Here is a 21,152-nt window from a genome sequence, read left to right as displayed (position 1 = left end):
AATTTCACTAGTATAGTAGTATAGATGGATTAGTCTCTGAGGCGTCAGTAATGAGCATGTATGTTCAAAGAATCAAAGATGACACCAATTATTCAATGATCACAACATAATAAATGTGGTCAATTTTAGGGCAGAAAACACACAAGTACCCATAAATGTAGCTGTACGTACTGTTAATTTTTTTGGTCACCCCTGGGCTATTGCTTGTAGACCAAGGTTAAGGCTAAAAATGCGTAAATTATAAGCAACACCCAAAAACTGTTTAAGCTTTATTCAGGGCTTTCAGGCAAAGAGTTTTATCACCACTCTGACCACCTTATTTTCTCTAGTCAACCTAAGGCGTGAGTGATAATGGATCAATTTTGGCCTCTTTTCCTAAGAATTTAAGATTTTATGATGCATTGGTAAGAAATAAATGAATCGATAATAAACGATGGGATTATATGTAATACAACTATAATCGAGTCCGAATATGACTACGTACAAGCATATATGTTTACAACTTCAAGGCAAGGAAAATGATTCATAATTAAACAATATTTCAGCTATATAAATTAAGCTTTTCAATACATGTAGCAAATGCAACATATATATGAAATACTTCGTATCTGAAATCGTTTAAGATCTCATGTTATTGCTCATGCTTGAAAGAAAATATAACTAGGTCTTTTTCTTATGGGTGAAAAATAACTTGGTCTACAAAGGGGTTTTTTCAGTCTTACCAGGATGTTTTGTCAAGAAGACTTGCCTATGTTCTCATGTAATTCGAACCAAGGACAACAGTCTTGTTGCACAAAAAGCAACCTGCAGCAATGGCAATAACAATAGCAATGACTAGCCTTCTGGCAGCCTTCAAACAGGAAAATTCGAATTCCCTGTGAAATTAATCAACATTTTCCCCCTTCCTTTGCACTAAAAATACCCCCAGGCCAGGAGCTTGTAGAAGTGAAATACGGAAGTAAAGATGGTTGTAGTACTATACACAATCTAAAAAACTCCACTCCATAAGAACATGGAGTGCTTTATTTTTTTTGCCACAACAAACAAGGAACAACATCCAGAATCCAACTACCTCAGTCGGGAAATGCAACAAACGATAGGAAACAAGCTAATAGGTTGTTGATGGAAGTCAGACGGAGGGATGAAACATCCTTCCAGCCAGTTAATGCAGGCATCTAACCCCAGAGCAACATTCTGACTACATCTCTTAATAAATTTTTCTTGAAAATATCTCCTTCCTACACAATACTATCTAGTAGTAGGGAACATTCCGTGAAGATCTGCACAAGACACTTGACGACAGAACAACTAGACATCACCCAAAATTCTACAGTAATCACAATTCTGACGCTGAGCTGGGAAAATCCGATCTTGATCCACATACCTGAGAAAGAGCACATAAATATTCATCCAACTATGAAATTCTTATGCCTTCGACACTAAACATTAATAATCAGCAAAAACTAAATGCTCAATTTCATGTCTGTAGGCTGAATTACGAGGATAAACACAAAGCCAGATTAAGCAGTCCAAGGATCTCAAAATATAGAACAAAATGAGAGAATGAAATGCAAGGCAGGTCTAAGATGTGTATGGAAGGAAACAATCCCTTGCCAAAAACCTAGTTAAACATAAAAGATGCTAGCCTAAAGTAGATACCATTTCTTTCATCTTAACAACAGTATTTTTCCTTATCAACACATCACATCATCTTTGAAAGATATTCATCATAAGATCAAATCTTAGGAAAAAGTCGCATTTATTTCAAGAGGGGACAAGACACAACAACCAAAACATCATCAAAATGGAAACAACAAAATAAATGCAAAAAGATCCTAGGGACGGTGCACATATACAGGATTGGAAATAGACTTACCATGACCAGCATCTATTCACCCATAGAGTACAGCATCGGTTAAACTCAGCTACTTAACGACAGTAAATAGCTTGATCTATCTGTGGAGGAATCTGCTTTATTTCAGTTCCAAGTTCCTGCTCAATCTTATATCTGTTGTAGAAAATCAAAGATATTAGAACAAAAAATATATCAAAAGCGAAGCATGTAGAATAATATTAACTCAAAGGACAAGATACATACAAGTTAAAACGGTCTTCATAAGTGATTAAATTCACTGCTAAACCAAGATGGCCGAACCTCCCAGATCGACCAACCTGTACACAATTGGATCAAAACAACAATGTCAATAACCATATTGAAAATATAACAAGAGCAAAATACCCAAGATCTACTTACTACATACCCTATGGAGGTAGGTTTCAGCATTCTTTGGGAAGTCAAAATTGATAACAACATTGACGGCCTGAATGTCTATTCCCCTAGTAAATAAATCTGCAAGTAATTCCAAACCACAAAACGATCAAAAGACGATAGCAACAAGCTGATTAAAGTGTGTATAACAGCAAGACAAATCCAAAAATAAGGATTCATGCACAGTTGTAGAATAGTCCAGCAACAGACACAGCAGATCAAAGGAGCACTGCATAAGTAACACAATACAACTGGAAGAATAAATTTCATAATGAAGTACGAAATGCAAATTAGTATACAATGCGTTGAATCAATAAAACAAAATGACCAATAAGGTGGAAAATACTAGGGCTTGAAAAATCGGACGAAGCTGCAGATAAGCACTACAGTACAACTATGCCCAGTGTTCTATACAGAATGAGTTATTTACTATATACAAGCTTTGTCATATAAAACGCCATGCACTTAAGCAGAGCAGCAAACTTCAGTACCTTGTTACACTATTCTGTAGAACATTTCTCTTTGATTTATCAAGCACTTTGAGATACATCCAGATTTAAATTTATTACTGGAAAAACCTAGGTACCGTTGCAAAAATGTGTGATTTGCCACAAAAAATTCTTATCCTTAAGTACCTCACCACCCCAATGAAAAAATAAACAGAAAGGAATTGGAAATAAAGGTGAAGTGAAGCAAAATGTGCTAGCTAATTAAATCATAGAAAAAAGTTCAATTAAATTCTAAATGACTATGTTAATCAGCAGCCTCTACACAAACTTTTCGAGTAAAGGCAAACGAAGCACAAAGGTAGACATACCAGTGCACACAAGATTTCGGCATGCCCCATTACGAAAATCGTGGAAAACTCTGTTGCGGTGATCTTGCAGCATCTTTGCATGAATGTAAAAACAAGAATACCCAAGTTCTGTAATTTTTTTAGCTAGCAACTCAACACGATTCACAGAATTGCAAAAAATAATTGACTGGTTGATTTGAAGCTGAAACCAATTCAAAAAAAAAAAAAAAAAGATCAGAAGGGAACATTATGAGCAACGCAGAGTATTTTTAATTAAAAGCTTACAATCACAACCTTGGAAAAAAGGGTGTTCAGGCAGTGGACTTTTTGTCTTTCTTCAACAAAAGCATAAAATTGTGTTATACCCTTCAGGGTAAGCTCGTCCATCAAGTTGATAACATAAGGCTTATTTAAATATCTATCTTTGAAATCTTTAACAGTGACAGGAAATGTAGCTGAAAACATTAGGATCTGACGATTCGTAGGCATAAATTGGATAAGCTGCTCTATAGACGGCTGAAATTCCGGAGACAAAAGCTTATCAGCCTGCAAAATAAAACAGAAAAGAGCCCTCAGAGAACTTGCAGGAGCAAATATCACAACTAGTTCTACATCATGTCATTATGGTTCCTGTAGTCTCTTCCTGGCTGGTAATCTCATTAAAAATTAACTTGTAAACAAAAATTTATCTTACAGTAATTAAATAAATTTAGCCAAAATATGAGAAGATAAACTCCAATTCCAACTTACAGGACAATAGTATGAAACAGAAATAAGATATGTTCAACAGTAGTACAGAAATCGTAAAGATATTAATAAACTCCAGAACTTGCGGAGAAAGATGCTTACGGACACGGTTCCTTAATCAAACTGCTCAACTATGCAACAAGGATCAAAGAAACTACCCTCAAAATGTCATATGTTCCATCATAAGATAGTGAAAAATATCCATAAAACAACAGCACAGAAAAGATAAAAAAGAATCATGAAAAAATCAAGATGTTATTAACAAAACTCCAAAATTTGCAGAGAAAGATGCTTACATTTCCTAAATCAAACTACTCAACTATGCAATGAGGATCAAAGAAACTCCCCTTAAAAAGTAGCATATTCCATCATAAGACATTGACAGATCTACATACAGCCCCCTCCCTATATCACCAGATTATCTATCATCCTTTAAATGATGTCTCTAATGATCCAAAATTCAAAAAAAAAACTAACAAATTTCAAAGGACAGCATCAAATATAAGGAAACAGAAATTTGCTTTATCGCAAAAATCAGAGCACACTATCTTTACCTCATCCATTATAAGCATAGAACAGTCTTTCAAAACACAAATTCCTTTCTTCGCCAAATCTAATATTCGGCCAGGAGTTCCCACGAGTAAATGGACTGGCTGATATAATCTCATAATATCATCCTTCAAACTGGTTCCACCAGTGGTAACCATAACCTGAATATTCAGGTGCTTACCAAGCTCTTTACAAACCTGTGATGTCTGGAGAGCCAACTCTCTTGTAGGAACAAGTATGACAACTGCCAAAAGACAGAGAACATCAAATAAAAAAACTACAATATAGAGTTGGTCATCATAAAATGACAGAAAATTAAATGTAAATTCATTATTACTTGATCTGGATTAAATCACAACTCTAAACAGTATGGAACTAGCTGAAAACACCTCCCTACAGACCTCATACAAAAAACCTTTCCTTCCTAATATTACATTTATTGATTTCAAGGAAATCACAAGTCTATAAATTGGCTGCTTCTCATGATAGCATAAAATATATAATTCTAAATATAAGATTAGAAAGATGGAATCAGATATGAGCAACCATAACCTTCAACTTAAATTAACTAGTTTTAGCCAAGTGCAATCATATCTTTTAAATCTCAACAATTACAAGAGTAAAGAAAGGCAATGATGATGCAATACATCTAAATTTTTTAAAAAATCAACCGTAGAAACTTAGGCATAACCAGACAACAAATTCTGCATATGCAATGGGAAATAGTCATAGTGAGAACCTTGAATAACATTGTTGTCTTGATCAATTTTTTCCAAAGCAGGAATGCAAAAGGCAGCAGTTTTTCCTGTCCCATTCTTTGCTCTGGCAAGAATATCACTCCCAGTAAGCGCAATTGGAATACTTTCTTCCTGGATAGGGGATGGCCTTTCAAAACCCTTCTCATATATACCCATCAATAACTCACGCTTGAGAAAATAGTCCTCAAACTCATTCCCTTTAGTAGCCGTCACATCCTATAGAGAGGAAAACAGCAGATAGTTGTAAAACCAGCAATTGCATATTTTTCAGTAGATAATGTTAAAATAGTCCTAGCAACAAATTATTTCTAAGTATATTGATAAGCATGATCCAAATCACGGAAGAACAATTAACATATGGTTACTGCGCATGAATCACAATCTATTGACACGATGACTAACCAATATTTTCTCCACAGTAACAATAATTTCATAAGTAAACAGCCAATGGTACACGTAGCTAGAAAGCATCATTAATTATCAAAAATAAAGATCAAAATAAAGTCCAGATCAATGTCATTCATATTCAAGCAAAATAAAGTCCTACTGACAAAACTGAACTCCAAAAAACAAAATAATGAAGAATATAAATCAAAACAATAAATTTCCAATGTATTTCAAAGATGTCGAACAGCAGTTATCAAGTTAGTCATGGTATTCATATACTCAATCCTGCCTAATATGATACTGTTAGCTCCATTCAATAATTCTCACTAATCTTAAGCCTTGTGCTACTACCACCAATACTCTTTAGCCTAGCATCAGCATAACCTCATTACAAAAAAATAACCATGAAAAGTCATAAACCAGTAGTATCTAATGTAACAGCCCAAACAGTAAACAGTAAACAGTAAGCAGTAAGCAACAAAACCCACATACAACTTCCAAATCATTACCTCTGTCCTAAAGCGTGTGTCTGGTGGTGGTAACTTCAACCTTGCCTTCCAATCTGGTGTACTAGACAACAGTACAAAAGGTAACAATCAGTAAAATATAAGGACATACACTATACAGAGCAAAAAGATACATAGAAATCTGTCCAAAGATATACAAGAAACATGACAGGTTAGAAGAGAGACAAGTGCAGATGTGCAAGCACACACATATGCACTAGAAAGCAAGAAGAAATAACATTTTTAACTTTCATCAGATATTTACATTAAATGATTTAATCTGCATAAGATCTATGTCAAAAACTCAGTAGATACATAGCAAGGCACTTAAAGGAAACAGAATCAAGTATAACTTTACTAAGGTATCATGTTTCATACAACCAACCCAATGGCTTCAGTTTTGGCCTTGAGATCATACCTTCACAATATCTAATGTTCTAATCTGCATAAGATCTATGCCAAAAGAAAGCTCAGCAGATAAACAGCAAGGTACTTAAGGGCAAAAAAAAAATGATATCTTCAGTTAGATCTCGAGATTTATACAACTAACCCAGTGGCTTCAGTTTTTGCCTACACATATCTTAATATTTTCTCTCTGCATCAGATCTGATGTCAAAACACATCAGAATACAAACTGAAGTGCACATAGAGCCACAGACAGATATTAAATCCTCTCTATGTTCTAAAAAATCAGAAATCTAGCACCAAAAGGAACTAAGGGTACTGCAACACCAGCTCCAATGCTCCATGTCATGGAGTTCAAAGAGAGAAGGGCAACCATATAGCACATCAGAATAGAGAGTATGTCAGGATAAAATGAGCAAAAAACAATAATTGTTAAATTACAACGGCAAAAACACCAGAGCAAAGCAAGAAATAACACAAAGTTTTATGCATTAATGATTGACCACAACAACTATAGCAGAAACAAGATGATTTGAAAGGGAGGAAAACTTGATAATGCAACCCTTCCCTATGATTTGCAAAACCCAGCATATGTAGCATTCAATTTAACCTGATGTATCAATATCCTAAACAACTAATCGCATGAACACCTAATTTATAATGTCAGATTGAGAAATCTTGACTATATCCTGGGTATACAAAAGACTTACCATTTGTAAATCTGACTAAAATTTCAAGATTCCCAAGCATTTAATGGCACAGGTTTCAAGCATCACACTTTCAAACCCCAGCCCACATATATTTCTGGGTTTCAATTTCAAAACTTCCACCATTGAATGGCAAATTTTAGTGGTATCAATGTATTTGGATTGAATAGTAAAAATGTCCCAACATATCTTTTATGTGGGATTTTCTGTTTACAAAAAGTATCTTCCTTTTCTGCTCATATAAATTCTTCTAAAAGTTTATATTTGAACCCTTTTTTTTTAACCAGGCATTCTCCAAGGATTTCAAAAGATACACCTCAATTCTTTTCCCTCTCTTAAATAATGTGTAGAATACATCCTAACATTTGACTACCACAAACATCAATAACCAAAAATGATATAGTTAGCAATCAATACAACCATAAAAAAGGAACTAAAAGTAACAAAACATTCTCAATACCTCGTGTCAATTGCTTCAGACTGCACTGTCTTCTCAACCTCATCGACACCGGCCTCCGTTGTACCCCCTAACTGACCCCTCCTAAGCCATTGCTGCTGCTGTTGTTGCTGCTTCTGCTGCTGAATCTGTTGCTGTTGTATCTGCTGTAATTGCTGCTGATGATGCTGAAAATGTTGTTGATGTTGTTGCTGCTGTTGTTGCTGCCGCTGAAACTGATGCTGTTGCTGGTGATGATTCTGCATCATCCCTCTTTGCGCGTAATGTTGCTGGTGTTCATAATTCCTACGTTGAAAATTAGGGTTTCCACCACCTCCTCCGCCTACATCTACGCCCATTCCGCCTCTACCTCTGCCCATTCCAGGAGGATAACGACCTCTAATGTTGTCATTCATCTTCGAAATTCGCGAAATCTAAACCCTAAAATTTCCCAGAAATCTAAACCTAAACAAATGAAAACCCAGAAATCCTAAAGATTATATGTATATACACAATCCGAATTTTTGCGAATTCGAAGAAGAATAGTGGACGTCCAAAAAAAAAGTGCCACTATTACCAACTTAAATGCCTAACAAAGATTTCAGATCTGTACTTAAAAAAAAAAAAAAAAAAGTAGGAAAGAAGATTGTAAATTAATCAATGAGAAGAAAAAAATCGAGAAGATTTTAGGGTTTCGAAACTGCGAAAATTTGAGGGGCTCAAATTAAAGTGCGATAGGAGTAATTAATTGTAAAAGTAATTGAATTTGAATTTGAAGATTTTGGGAGTACGAAATTAGGGTTTGCTCATGGTAAAGATCAAAAATTTGGGGGAAAAAGAGGGATTTTTTTTTTCGATTTAGGACGAAGCTTTTTGATTAGTTTGGAGAAATTGTAATTGTGAATTTGGGATCGGGGGAAAATTTAAAATGAAGGTTGGAGATAGTATGAGTGTAAATTATCTTTGGAGAGACGATTACGGTTAAATTACTAATTTGGGTAAAAGAAAATGATCAACACAGTAAATTTTAAAATATTTTATATTGAAAAAACCGACAGTAATGAGATTTTTTTTTATTTTTTTTTATTTTTTTTTTTTGAGGGGATAGTAATGAGAATTTGAGAATTTGAGAATTGAGATAGGTCGTGTCTGGGGAAAAGCTGAAACTTGATTGTGTTAGGCTGTTAGCTGATTTTAAGTAGCTGAGTGTATTAACTGATTTGACTAACTTATTACTGTTTTATTAGCTTGTTGTAGAAATGTGTTTGTTAAATAGTTGATTGTTAAAAGCTGATTGATTATGACCATGTTTGGTAATTAGAGTTTTGACCAAAAATGAGCTTATTTGACCAAGTTAGAGGTTTGACTACATAAATTATCTAATTTGGTTGTTTGGTAAAAGAGCTTTTTAAATGAGCTCATTGAGGTAAATAAGCTAATTTGTAAAAAGCTTTTGGCCCTGTTTGGGAGAAAGCTGAAAGCTGAAGCTGATTGAGTTAGTTGATTTTGACTAGCTGATTTTATTAACTGATTTGACTAACTTATTGTATTAACTGATTATATAAAAGTGTTTGGTAAATAGCTGATAGCTTAAAGGTGATTGAGTATGTGAAATGACCAATAAGCTAATTGTGGGGTAGGTAGTTTAGATAGAATTTTAAATTAAATGAGGTTATAAGTGTCATTTCACAATAATTAATGAATAAGCTAATTGAAAAAGCTCCTAAAATGAGCTTTTTCAAAAAGAGCTTATTTAGTGGAATAAGCTCTTTCAATAAGCTTACTACCAAACACTTGTATGACTAGTCAATCAGCTAAAGTTAGTCAAATAAGCTAATATACCTCCAATAAGCTAACTACCAAACAGGGCCTTAAAAAAATAGAGCTTTTTATATTAGCTTATTAAGTAATGGATGTCAAAAGACAATTTTATCCTAAAAGTTACTCTAATTCACATTCTTCCCCCCCCCCCCCCCCCAATTTCTTACCCTAGTCAGGTTAAAAAAATATATCAATGTCCTAAATTGTCATTTCATATATATGTTCAACTAACAAACAACTACAAATAATAAGCTAATTTTACCAAACAACTCTACATAAAAACCTCTTATAGATTAAATCAGCTAGTCAAAACAGCTAATGCAACCAGGTAGTCAAAAGAGTTAATGCAACCAACTTTTACCAATCAACTAACCGCTAATTATCAAACAGGCTACGTGAAATAATCAATAAGCTAATTGTGGGGTAGGTAGTTCATATAAGATTTTTTAATTACATGGGGGTATAAGTGTCATTTCACTATAAGAATTGAATAAGCTAATTGAAAAGGTCCTAGAAGGAGCTTTTTGGAAAAGAGCTTATTTAGTGGAATAAGCTGTTTAAATAAGCTTCCTACCAAAGACCTTGAATTAGCTTATTTAATAGTCTATAAGCTAATGTTAGACAAATAAGCCAATTTTGCTCTAATGTTAGACAAATAAGCCAATTTTGCTCAAATAAACTTTTTAATAAAGAAAAATAAGGTTAAGGAGATTCAAACACCCAACTTCTTATAACAAGGATGATTATTTAACCGTCTAAACCAATTACCAACCACATTATAAATATGTACTAAAAATTATATAAATTAAAGCACAAGGTCCAATTAAAAAAAAAAAAAAAAAAAAAAACTATATCGATATGATACTATATAACTATTAGTCTATTAGCTCATATGTCATGGGGACGAAAGACCCGACAAATTCATCTATATAAGTATAATACATGAAAACAGAAAACTATAATACAATAATATATTATACATGACACGGGGCATCGCCCGGGCTAAACACTAGTTTATTTATCAAAAAGAGAGTTGCATGATATCGACATGATACTATAAAAGATTTATATAGTTCATATGAAGCGTAACAACAATAAATGGATAGGTTGGGAAAATGAAAAGTATTTTTTTAAGTGAAAAAAATAAATAGAACATTATTACAATATTAGGGTAACCATATATAAGATCAAAGCGTTTTGTTTTACAAAATGACTTTATCAATTATATGTTCTTTTATATGTAAAGTCGTCGGTGACTCTGCGTACAGTACAATAATGTGTTAATGAAAATCAAGAATGCACTTCAGGGGCCACAAGTGCACAACCATTTGTTGAGTTAATTTGAGATGAAGTGGCATAACAAATTGTACATGTGTGCAATATTCACTTTGTACTATGGGTGAGCAAAAAATCAGGTACCCTGATTCCGGAACCTGAACCGGTTCAGGTTCTCAATTTTTTGGAACCGGAATCTGTAGGGTATCCTGTACCTGATAAAAGTATCACTTAATTTCAAATTACTTTCTATGTTCTTTTTTACTTGACTTGTGTCTTTTATCACACTTGCCAATACAAAACTTTAGCGATCAATAACTTTAATTTTTCATAAGTAAAAATTATAAAAGTTGTATGTTACGATAGTACTTATTGAGACGAATTAAAAAAGATATCATATGAATATATTTTTCCTTACATATCATTCACAAAAGACGGTCAAAGAAGAGGTAATGAATAATGTAAAAATCAAAGCGGGTCAAGTAAAAAAGAACGGAGGAAGTATACACTAATTCTTACTCAATTTTTAAATAATAAATATCAAAATTACAATTATAAAAATATACGAAGTATATATTAAATTTGTTAGACAACTACTATTAGTTTGTCTTATTTGCAAGTTGCACACATTATAAATTAGTGACCAACCAGTTTTTTATTAAAAAATCTGCGAAAAAATTAGTGAGTATATTATAAAACAGGGTACCCTGAATCGGAACCAGAACCTGTAGGTTCCGATTTTGGTTTTCAATTTCCAAGAACCTGTTCAACAGGTTCCGGTTCCGGTTCCCATTTTGAGGAACATGTTGCAACAGGCTCCGGTTCCTGGAATTTTACAGGGTATCCTGTTATGCTCACCCCTACTTTGTACCACAAGAACACAAATGTATATACAAAGTACATGTAAAAAGTAAATCCCATTTTCTCAAAATACTATGTATATCCTTGTGTTCTTTAGGTGCATATTAAACATCCTGCACATGTATTCATGATTTAATTTGGTTTTTTTTTTTTTTTTTTCATCTTGTTCTCATCCAATCTAATATTGATAAATATATCATATTGACAAGTATTTTTCATCCAATTATTATATTTTCTCCAGTATACCATTTAAATACGGAGTATTTCTTTTTTCTTATCCTTGTTTAACACCATTTTTTTTCCCTACACAAATCTACTTAGATCAACCTCAAGGTAGAGTTGCAGAGGACACTTTTCGTAACCTATACTTAGCATTTAAAAAAAAAAAACTACGTAAAGTGCAAAACTGCAAATCTAGAATGAATTGGAAATTCAATACAATAAGTTCAAACATTTTTTTTATGGAGACTATAAAACCACAAAATACCATGTCAAATATAAACAATGAAAATGTCTTATAAATTATCTCAAGTGTTACAAAAAAAAAAAGAACGAAATATTCACCATGACAAATTGAATGGCCAAACATGTCAATAAAATAAGAAATTACATTGTTGAAGTTTCTGTGACTAAGGGAAAATTTTCTGACTCATTTGGGAGCTAAACATGATTAGAAATGCCCGAAGGCCAGTAAAATCCATACAAGAAAGCTGTTGAAGTTAGGAGCTAAAATGATATCAAAATCCTTTTTTTCAGATTATGCTTCAGCAGTTTCTTCTGCAGGAATTGTCTCAGTTTCTACTGCGGCTTTAGCTTCGGCTACTGGCTCAGTTGTTTCATCCTCTCTTGCTTCGGATAAAGATGATGCATTCTTTTTAGCAGCAGCCTTTACATGACTGTAGGTTCCTTTCTCCATGAACAACTGTTGGAAATGGTGCCTGCAGTAGAGGATTCCGTCGAGAGCAGCATAGGATGAGTGTGTAAGAGAACACCCTCCAATAGCACACCTGAAGCATGTCTTGTGGTAGGATTCTCCCTCCATTGTTATCTGTGAGCGTAAAATAAAATGAAGATGAATGTCGGGTTACCTACAAGTAAGGGCTACAACAGCTACAAGAATTAATCAACTTTCATCTTCCTTATGGAGATCATTCAATTACATAGACTACTTCCATTTAGATCTTTTCTTTATTTTGTTGGGAGGGGGATAATAAATCCGGAGAAAAATACCAGTTAATCAATTTGATAAACAAAATTTGTTTATCAAATAGCAAAATTGTAAATCATGGTTGAGTAGCAACTACTGCTATGAATGTGTGGAGGGAAAAAGCTCAAATTCACCTTCCTAAAATCATGGTTGAATTCTTCAACGATAAACAAACAAAACCTATAACATCGAACAACAAGATTGGATTTAGGGATTGAACATAGAAAAACTGACCTTTTCCAACGGATAGACAGTTTTATTACAAGCAGGACACTTTTCTTGGGTTCCAGAGAAGAAAGAAGAGAGTTTGTTAGGGGTCCTGCCCTGCTCAAAGAAAATCACAATAATGGAATTAAAATATGAGGAATCAACAGAGAAAATTGGGATTAAAATTTCTGTAAAAATTTGGAAATGGGATAAAATGAGACAAAGTATGAAGCAAGGAAAATCATTCACAGATTATCTAAAATTATGTGATGGACATTTACCTGCTCATATTGCCGGTCTGTCTTGGGCCCTGAGGAGAAAATATACCAGGAAAATTGTAAGAAAAATATACAGTATGAAAATGAAGAGATTTATGAATATCTGAGGCAAAAATCAATTCTTTACAGGGTAACATTTACCTGCTTGAAAGTTTTTACGGAAATCTCCGGATTCTTTGAATAGTTGTTCAAAGTGAGTTTTGCAGTAGAGGACTCCATCCATCGAAGAGTAGTTGCTCATCTGTCAAATGTAACAAAGTTATCAGCAATTAAATTATTTGTACACTTCTTCTATCTGATTGTCTTCATTATTATTTATGATATGAAATCAGTTAATATGAACGTGACATTTTAAATTCTGGAAACGAGAAAAAGGCAAAGATAGAGGAAATCAGGAGATCGATAATCAAATGAAATCTGGGATCATATAGAAGGGACAAAAATGTATCCTTGACAAACAAAAAAAAAATGTATCTTCCTTCAGAAATTCTACAATGGGTTAAGACATTGTTCAAATGTTGACAGAAATCAATAATATGACATTGTAGCGGAAAAGAGACGTACCACGAGTGTACCATTGCAGTGGCTGCATCTGAAGCAGGACTTGTGAAAAGTTGCCCCATCAGCTGATAACAAATCCACAAAATAGACAGTTTTGTCACAAGCCTTGCATTTGTCAAGAGTTCCAGTAAATGCCATATTTGCAACTCTTTCGCATAAAATAATTTCTACGAAATTGTGTTTATTATCGAATATCAAGGCTATGATCAGCAACAAATCATTAGTTAACTTCTTGAATCCCCAACCGCACAGAAAGAAAGATATATATCAAAGAGAGGGATTTGTCAAAGCATCTCTATGCAGCAAATCCTAAGCCACAGACTCAAATTGGACTATTGATCAGTTTGAACAAAGTCTCTAATTTGTCCGATCAAAAACTAATTTATACGACTTATTTGCTAAGTTTATTAGCTCCCAAAGAAATCATTGTTAGAAAAAAGACATCCAAAAATTATGAGGTGAGAATTGCAGGCTAGGCACTAAATGTGGAAGAGAGAATGAAGGGTGGTCTGACTTTTTCCAAAGGATGCAATATCAGAAAAGTTGACATCTGTTTTGTTATGGTTGTGTTTGACAGTTTTTTCTGGTTGACTAGTTTTAGAAGGTGAAGTTAATTTAGCCCTTTATTTTTATAGATTCTCAAAATATATAAAATATAGATTTAATATATATCATACAATAATTCTTTAACAGAAGACAAGATCTTAAAAAATAATAGCCCACATTATATGTAAAATAATAAACAAAAAGGTTCATTTGGATCAATTATATAATTGAAATATGCATTACTTGCATACCATGAGGAGCTGAGAAGAGATACGACCCTGCCTCCTATAGGTCCAACCTAAACAAATAGAAAAAATAAAAATAAAAAATAACAAAAAATATCGGTAAGTAAGCTCTATAAAATATTGTCAGGAATACAGGATATTAAAAGGCAATACATTTTAATGAATCCCTAAGCTCAAAGAAAGGCAGAAAAAGAAAAGAGATCACAGATAAGCTAGACATGATAAATAAAGACATTACCTCATTAGCATGTCATCACTTCAAGCGCAAATATGATAAAAATGTTACTTATAACCTTCAGAGTTCAGTCTGTCAAATCAGAAATAAACAAGAAGATACAGTATTTCTGGGATGTAGAAACCAACATTGTATTTGTTTAACATCACAAAAATAAATCTGATATGTTTTCCCAAAAAAAAAAAAAAAAAAAAACGGTATTATTTCCATATAACTGAGCAGTTATTGGATACAGTTTGCAAGTTATCAATCCTTGCATTATTCAGCCTATAATCTTAATGCGATTTCTGAAATTCGATACAATTTGTTACTGAATGGTAGTTATGGCAACATGACTTGCTGGGACAGTATGATATCTGATATGGTTTTCCCATGACGATCAATTCTCCTAGAACAATTGACACCACTATCAAGAATATTGCGAACCACAACATTCAACGAATGAATGCCCTTGACCTCATAAATCTCAACTTTAACATTTTCTTTGACCCATTTATCTCTCTTTGAAATGGCATCTGGGTGCGGAAATGGAGAAGGGTTCAATAGAGGAGACAAAACTTTCTTCACCCATTCAGGACTTATTATCACCTGCAACCTATTGATATCTTGAAAGAAATGGGGAATAATGGAAAAGTTCATGTCATTGCCTTTATCTCCGACCCTCACATGTGCAACTTCATACAGAAGAACTTTCTTGCCTGATGGTGCAGGAAAACTTGGATAATTACTTGATAACATTTCAAGGTTCTGATCAGACAAATCAATAAGCCCATCAGGTAATGGAACTGACTTGTCTGAAATGGTAGTTGGCACTTTTAGTCTCTTCGTCTTGTGTTCATGGCCATGTATATTAGCCATGTTTGTACTCTTAGCCCTGATATGCCAGAAAATAGACTCACGTCCAACCTACAAAGATTTACTCATGTGATTCGTGTCACTTGATCACTTCATAGCCGGCATACAAGTTCTGAGCTGACTGAAAATACAGGTCAATCCAGAGCAGAAATTAACATTTGAGGCAGCTAGAAAGGGATACATACCAGTTGTTTTACCAAGAGTACTTCTTTCTTGTGTCCAGTACTGCAATTGAGTAGAAAGTAAGAAGATGAATAACACAAACATCAATTAAAGAATTGTGATTTACATGGAAGCAACTGAAAGCTGCAAGTGAGGAAATTGAGTTTTGTAGACTAATTTCATTATGTTTATGTTCCGTTTTACAATTAAGAAATAGAGTATATACCAAGGAGGTGATTTACCTTACACCACCTCCACCAGCAGGCCCATTTGTATATAAAGCAGTGAATTCTCTGACAAATTTGATTGCATGCTCCTCAACCTCAAAAAGTCCATCCATGCGTAGCCTTATGTCTCGGCACCCAGCCGCTATTGATGTAATACTTTCATTGCAGACTGCTTTCAGGCTATCGAATCCAATAATGTAAGAAATTATACGGCTATTAATGCCTGGATATGATTCTTCCATCCAAGATCTAACCTAAACGCATATGAAACATTGAAAACCACAAAGCCTGATTGTCAAAAATGATAAACTTGCAGCAGTACTTCAGTCATGTCTCAGATTGTACTACTACATTGTACTGCAAGTATAATTGAAAATTCAAAAAGAATCAGAGAGCAGCATATTTACCAGATACTCAGCTGCTCTTGCACGTTTAACACATTCATAACCTCCGTAAGATATTTCTCCCCAGCCTTTCCATCCAGACTCCTAAACCAGATAGAGAACAATTGGATAAAGATTCTAAAATATATAAATAAATAGATAAAATGAAAACCTACTACATAATGCACAATCCAGAACATAACAGGACAAAAAGGCAGACATGTATTATGTCAATTGCAAAAGGATTAACTGATTAAATGACGTATTATATATGTACAATGACTTTTTTTACTCAACTCTAGATCAGAAAGATAAGAATCATCCATACCTTTGGTACTAGTTGCAGAAGTTTCTCAGGAGTTGATGTAGCTGAGGGTTTTGCTCCAGTGCAGAGAATCTTGCTGCTGGATAAGGGATCAAACGTAACATCACGAATATCTAAGACCTGCATCAGAAGAAGAAAAATATTCTGTAATCAACAATTCCCACCTATCAATACATTATCAAATAGAATAGACATGTTACCACATCAGGAGTGACATAAGCACTTGGATCTGCAATCTCATAAAGAAGCTGCTGAGCACAAGTACTAAAGTTCAGAGCACCACCACTGCTATCAGCCTTGGCCACACATACTTCTCCCAGGTAATTGACTTCAGCAAATGGAAGTGATAAATCCAGAAGACACTGAAAAGATATATCTCTGTGTTTGTCTCCTACATGAGGTAAATTAAGATTCCAAGTTCAGAAAACTGATAGAATGTCGAAGCATAGAAGCTGTCAAAAGAAAAACTAACCTGGGTGCATAAAATAACCTCCAGTCAGCTGACCACCACACTCTAATAGGTGGCCTGCTAAAGCTCCTTGTGCTAGCTGCTCCAGATCATCCCAATTCCAGCCCAGCTCATAAACCTGTTAATCAAAGTACAGACTACTGACAATCTGAATGATATTACCAGCGACACAAGAAAATCAAAATAAAAGTAAAATGCAAACAAAAATATTTTTGCAGCTAAATTAACATTTGTAAGGGAAAAACTGCATAGTAGCAACTAGTAAGTACAAGTCCAATATATTCACGATCCTTGTTCCTTTGATGGTCAAACCTAAGCAGCCAACTCATAAAAAATCAAGTGAAAAAGATGCTAGTTCTTCAACACCAAATGTGTACATAATAAGTCCTACTGCCAGGGAATAAGTTTTTCAGCTTTTTCCTTTCCTCAATAAGTCAGCCCGCTCCCACCCACTCTCTTTGAAAGTGATGATAGAAATGCAGAATTGTAGTTTAATACACAATCTACCTAAATAATATTAATCTCCCAAACTGTAAGGCGCAATAACAGAAATATGTTGCTGTCAATTGCATGCAAGAGGCACAGCAGAGAAAATTCTCACCATTGGACCTAAGAATAGGGCAGCATCTGCTACACGACTAGTAATGATGACATTTGGCTTGTATAACTCAAGACACCTGACAATTGGAGCCGCACCTAGATATGTGCTAATACCCTTCAATGACAAGGAATATAGAATAAGCCAATATTTACCAAAGAGACAACTTTTTTCCAATCAAAATGAAAATACCAACTCTACGATACTACTGCAAGGCTGTCAGTTTCTTACACCATCCATGACAAAAGACATATTATGTGAGGATGCTGACCCTGAATTTTAGAGAAAGAAAATACAATAGAAGGGACTTAGTAAGTTATAATGATATCAAATTTACCTTTCACCAGTTACTTAAGTACAAAAAACAATCCCTAACATTCAAACAAGTATTACCTGGATCTTTGAAGGCAACTTCATGTGCAACAACAACTGTTATACTAAGCCCGAGGCTGTTTGCAATTTCAAGGACCTTTATCTGACCACCAATTGGATCCACTTTTGTATAGAAGGAATCAGACAAAATGAATGGAAAAATAATTAGATTGTATCCATGATCTAACCTACACCAAACAAACCAAACAAAAAAAGCTCTCACTTGCACCCATATTTGTAATTATGCATGTTCCCCTTTCCACAGCCAGAGGTAAAAGCAAGTGCATCCACTCTGAAACTGCATGTACGTAAAAGACAGAATTAATGAAGTACAAACTAATCCATACACAAAAAACTGATTTTGGTAGCACATTCTACTTCCTTCTTAAATAAGAGAGGGAGGTCAAAGAAAACCAAGACTTATAAAGCAGATTGACAAATCTAATAAAAGCCAATGTCGAGTAGCCAAGAAATATAGCAAACATACTGCGTGGGTCATAACCATCTCCCCCAGATATCATCTCCTTGTATCGGTCAGCTAGAGTGCGCTCAGCAAGACACTCAAGTACAATATAGTTAAGCTCCTTCACACTTTGAAGCAACTTAAAAGCTGCCATTGGCCTGTCACCACTAAAGCCAGCTCCACAACCAACATAAACTTTATCCCGTCTCCTTTTAGGATTGACCCTCTGAAGCAAAACAAGCATATAATAGTTCAATACATGATACAAAATTATGCTGACACAATTAGAATATAGATGTATAACTAACCAATTTGATCAAACAATCATCATATACATCACCACTGTGTTCCTCATAGTTCTCCATCATGCCTGTATTAGATGTCATTGCAAGCACTCAGCAAGAGACTGGCAAATAATTAGTATACACAATATGATGACCAATAGAATGACAAAAACAAGACCCGGGGTAGGACTTGTTTTTCACCTAAATTAAAGATTCCTTCAGCACAGATGGCACAAATGGATTTAGTACAGTTCCAATGTTCCATTCAACAGAAATTAGATGAAAAACAACAAACAAATAAGCATAATTCAACTCAGTTAAGCACAAAAAAAGATCAATTTTAATCAATTCAATATAGATAAATTACACAGAACACAGCCTGAAATCCTAAATGTATGTCTTTTTGGGCCCATATAAATCGACCCTCATCCACTTCTATATACTTCTCTAGAGAATCAGAATACTTTTCTTCGTCGTTACCAATTAAACTCCCTCAATCCCCCTCTTGAACAAATTACATAACTTAAAACACATAATCAATTTCTAACAACTTAAAACATTCATAAAATTTATTGCTACTATTTCTCTAAAGCATCTACATAGTCCTGTCACACCCCAAGCACAACAACAACAGCAACAACGATACAACCCGATACAAAATGTATGCAGCCGTACCCCTAAAATCTTAGACAATAACAAAAGGGTGTCTAAATAATTCGACAAATTGAACACCATATAAGCAGCAAACACTCAATAACACAATTCCACTAAACAGTAAACATTCATTCGTTTGCAGTTCTGCATAAATAAAATTCAACACCCCTTTACTCTCATTAAAGTAAATTTTCATAAGAAATACTAAACATCATACCCCAAATGACCCAGAAATCGGAGTATCTTTCTTTCATACAAACCGTGCATCGAACGGACCCAAATAATCATAAACTTTGAAGGGTTTTCAGAGATACCAAAAAAAAATTGAGCTTTTTTTTTTTTTTCCAATCAAACATATGAAATGAGGTATGATAATTCTACATAATCAAATTAGGAGTAAAATATGAAATGGGGTACGATAATATTGCTGACATACTTGAATAATGAAGCGTTTGTGATTAATCAGAGAGATTTTCAACTTACCTCTTCTTCAGCGTTGAATGTTTTTTCTCTCTCTTCAAAATTTTGATTGTGACTTAATTTATAGTCGGAAGTACTACAGAAACCTTTTTTTTTGTTATTATTTTTTAAGAACTGTAGGAACAAAATAATTTTAGTGGTTATGCATAAAAAAAATGAAGAATATTACTTGTATTTGGATTAAAATAATATTAGAGGACTATTGAAGAAGACACATTAACTTAATTAATGTCTTAATGATCTTATCCATTTCATATTGTACTATAATTTTGAATGTTTAAGTTTTGTATTTTTGCAATAGTGGATTAGTTGTTTTTTTTGGTGTTTCACAATAGTGGATTAGTAATAGAGTGATAATATATTAATAAATTATCATGCACAATTTTTAATATTTTATAATTAGGAAAAATAAATTGTTACACAATCGGGTCATTAAGATGATCAAATTCACTTACACCAATATTGCGTGCGGCAAAAAAATTGATTTTTTAAAAATCTATTTCATCTATTGGAAGAAAAAATTTCATCTATTGGGAAAAAAATAAAATAAAAAGATAAGCATGCCATTAATACAATGAACTACATAGTTGGATACTAATGAGATTAGTTGTCATAGACTCCTAGTTGGCAATGTGTGAGGTTGAGGAATAACCTTGATCACCAAAGCTAATGAACCATGTTTTTGCTATTATCTGTTTTTTGTTTATCTCTTTCCACATGATTAGCCTTTGACCTATGCTTGATTGTTTGGTCATTTTTAAAGGACTAAGGCAGTAAGGCCCTATTCTCATTGACTGAAATGAGCTAAATGAAATGAACTGAACTGAACTTATTAGAGCTGAATTGAACTGAAAATAATTTGATGAGAACAGGGCCAAATAATTTATTTGGGATGCAAAATCAAATCAACTACTTGTATGTATATAGTATTTATATTCGATATATAAAGTGATGTAATAGACTGTAATAAAATTGAAATTGGATCCTAAATCTTGAATGACAACCTCTTATAGGTAATTTTTTTTTTTACTTTTACTTCCACTAAAAGCACCACTTTAATTTTTACCACTTATTTATTTATTTT

General features: G+C 33.8%; 3 protein-coding genes across 3 annotated transcripts; all 3 read right to left on the bottom strand.

Annotated features, from left to right (window-relative positions):
* Nucleotides 1-988: 988 nt before the first annotated feature.
* Nucleotides 989-8,484, bottom strand: LOC145639560 (DEAD-box ATP-dependent RNA helicase 8-like). The gene is made up of 10 exons (XM_081690831.1): nt 7,585-8,484; nt 6,016-6,076; nt 5,101-5,335; nt 4,367-4,605; nt 3,360-3,611; nt 3,087-3,267; nt 2,262-2,350; nt 2,099-2,172; nt 1,877-2,008; nt 989-1,384 (listed from the first exon to the last, which is right to left on the bottom strand). Exons 1-9 carry the CDS (start codon nt 7,974-7,976, stop codon nt 1,930-1,932), a joined length of 1,602 nt encoding a protein of 533 aa, XP_081546957.1. The 5' UTR covers nt 7,977-8,484; the 3' UTR covers nt 989-1,384; nt 1,877-1,929.
* A 3,160-nt stretch (nt 8,485-11,644) lies between these two features.
* Nucleotides 11,645-14,868, bottom strand: LOC145639559 (LIM domain-containing protein PLIM2c-like). Its single transcript, XM_081690830.1, has 5 exons — nt 13,774-14,868; nt 13,351-13,450; nt 13,213-13,241; nt 12,959-13,048; nt 11,645-12,565 (listed from the first exon to the last, which is right to left on the bottom strand). Exons 1-5 carry the CDS (start codon nt 13,906-13,908, stop codon nt 12,275-12,277), a joined length of 645 nt encoding a protein of 214 aa, XP_081546956.1. The 5' UTR covers nt 13,909-14,868; the 3' UTR covers nt 11,645-12,274.
* Nucleotides 14,869-14,972: 104 nt separating this feature from the next.
* Nucleotides 14,973-20,177, bottom strand: LOC145639557 (uncharacterized). Its single transcript, XM_081690829.1, has 14 exons — nt 20,072-20,177; nt 18,959-19,020; nt 18,675-18,876; nt 18,411-18,485; nt 18,209-18,310; nt 18,047-18,087; nt 17,819-17,932; nt 17,221-17,335; nt 16,949-17,139; nt 16,752-16,868; nt 16,448-16,528; nt 16,056-16,294; nt 15,837-15,876; nt 14,973-15,702 (listed from the first exon to the last, which is right to left on the bottom strand). The coding sequence occupies exons 2-14, from the start codon at nt 19,016-19,018 to the stop codon at nt 15,118-15,120; spliced, it is 1,962 nt and encodes a 653-aa protein (XP_081546955.1). The 5' UTR covers nt 19,019-19,020; nt 20,072-20,177; the 3' UTR covers nt 14,973-15,117.
* Nucleotides 20,178-21,152: the final 975 nt, after the last annotated feature.

Source organism: Chenopodium album, chromosome 7 (genome assembly GCF_948465745.1).
Source record: "Chenopodium album chromosome 7, dcCheAlbu1.1, whole genome shotgun sequence".
In the NCBI taxonomy this organism is placed as follows: domain Eukaryota; kingdom Viridiplantae; phylum Streptophyta; class Magnoliopsida; order Caryophyllales; family Amaranthaceae; genus Chenopodium; species Chenopodium album.
This window is presented reverse-complemented; position numbering and strand designations above follow the sequence as displayed.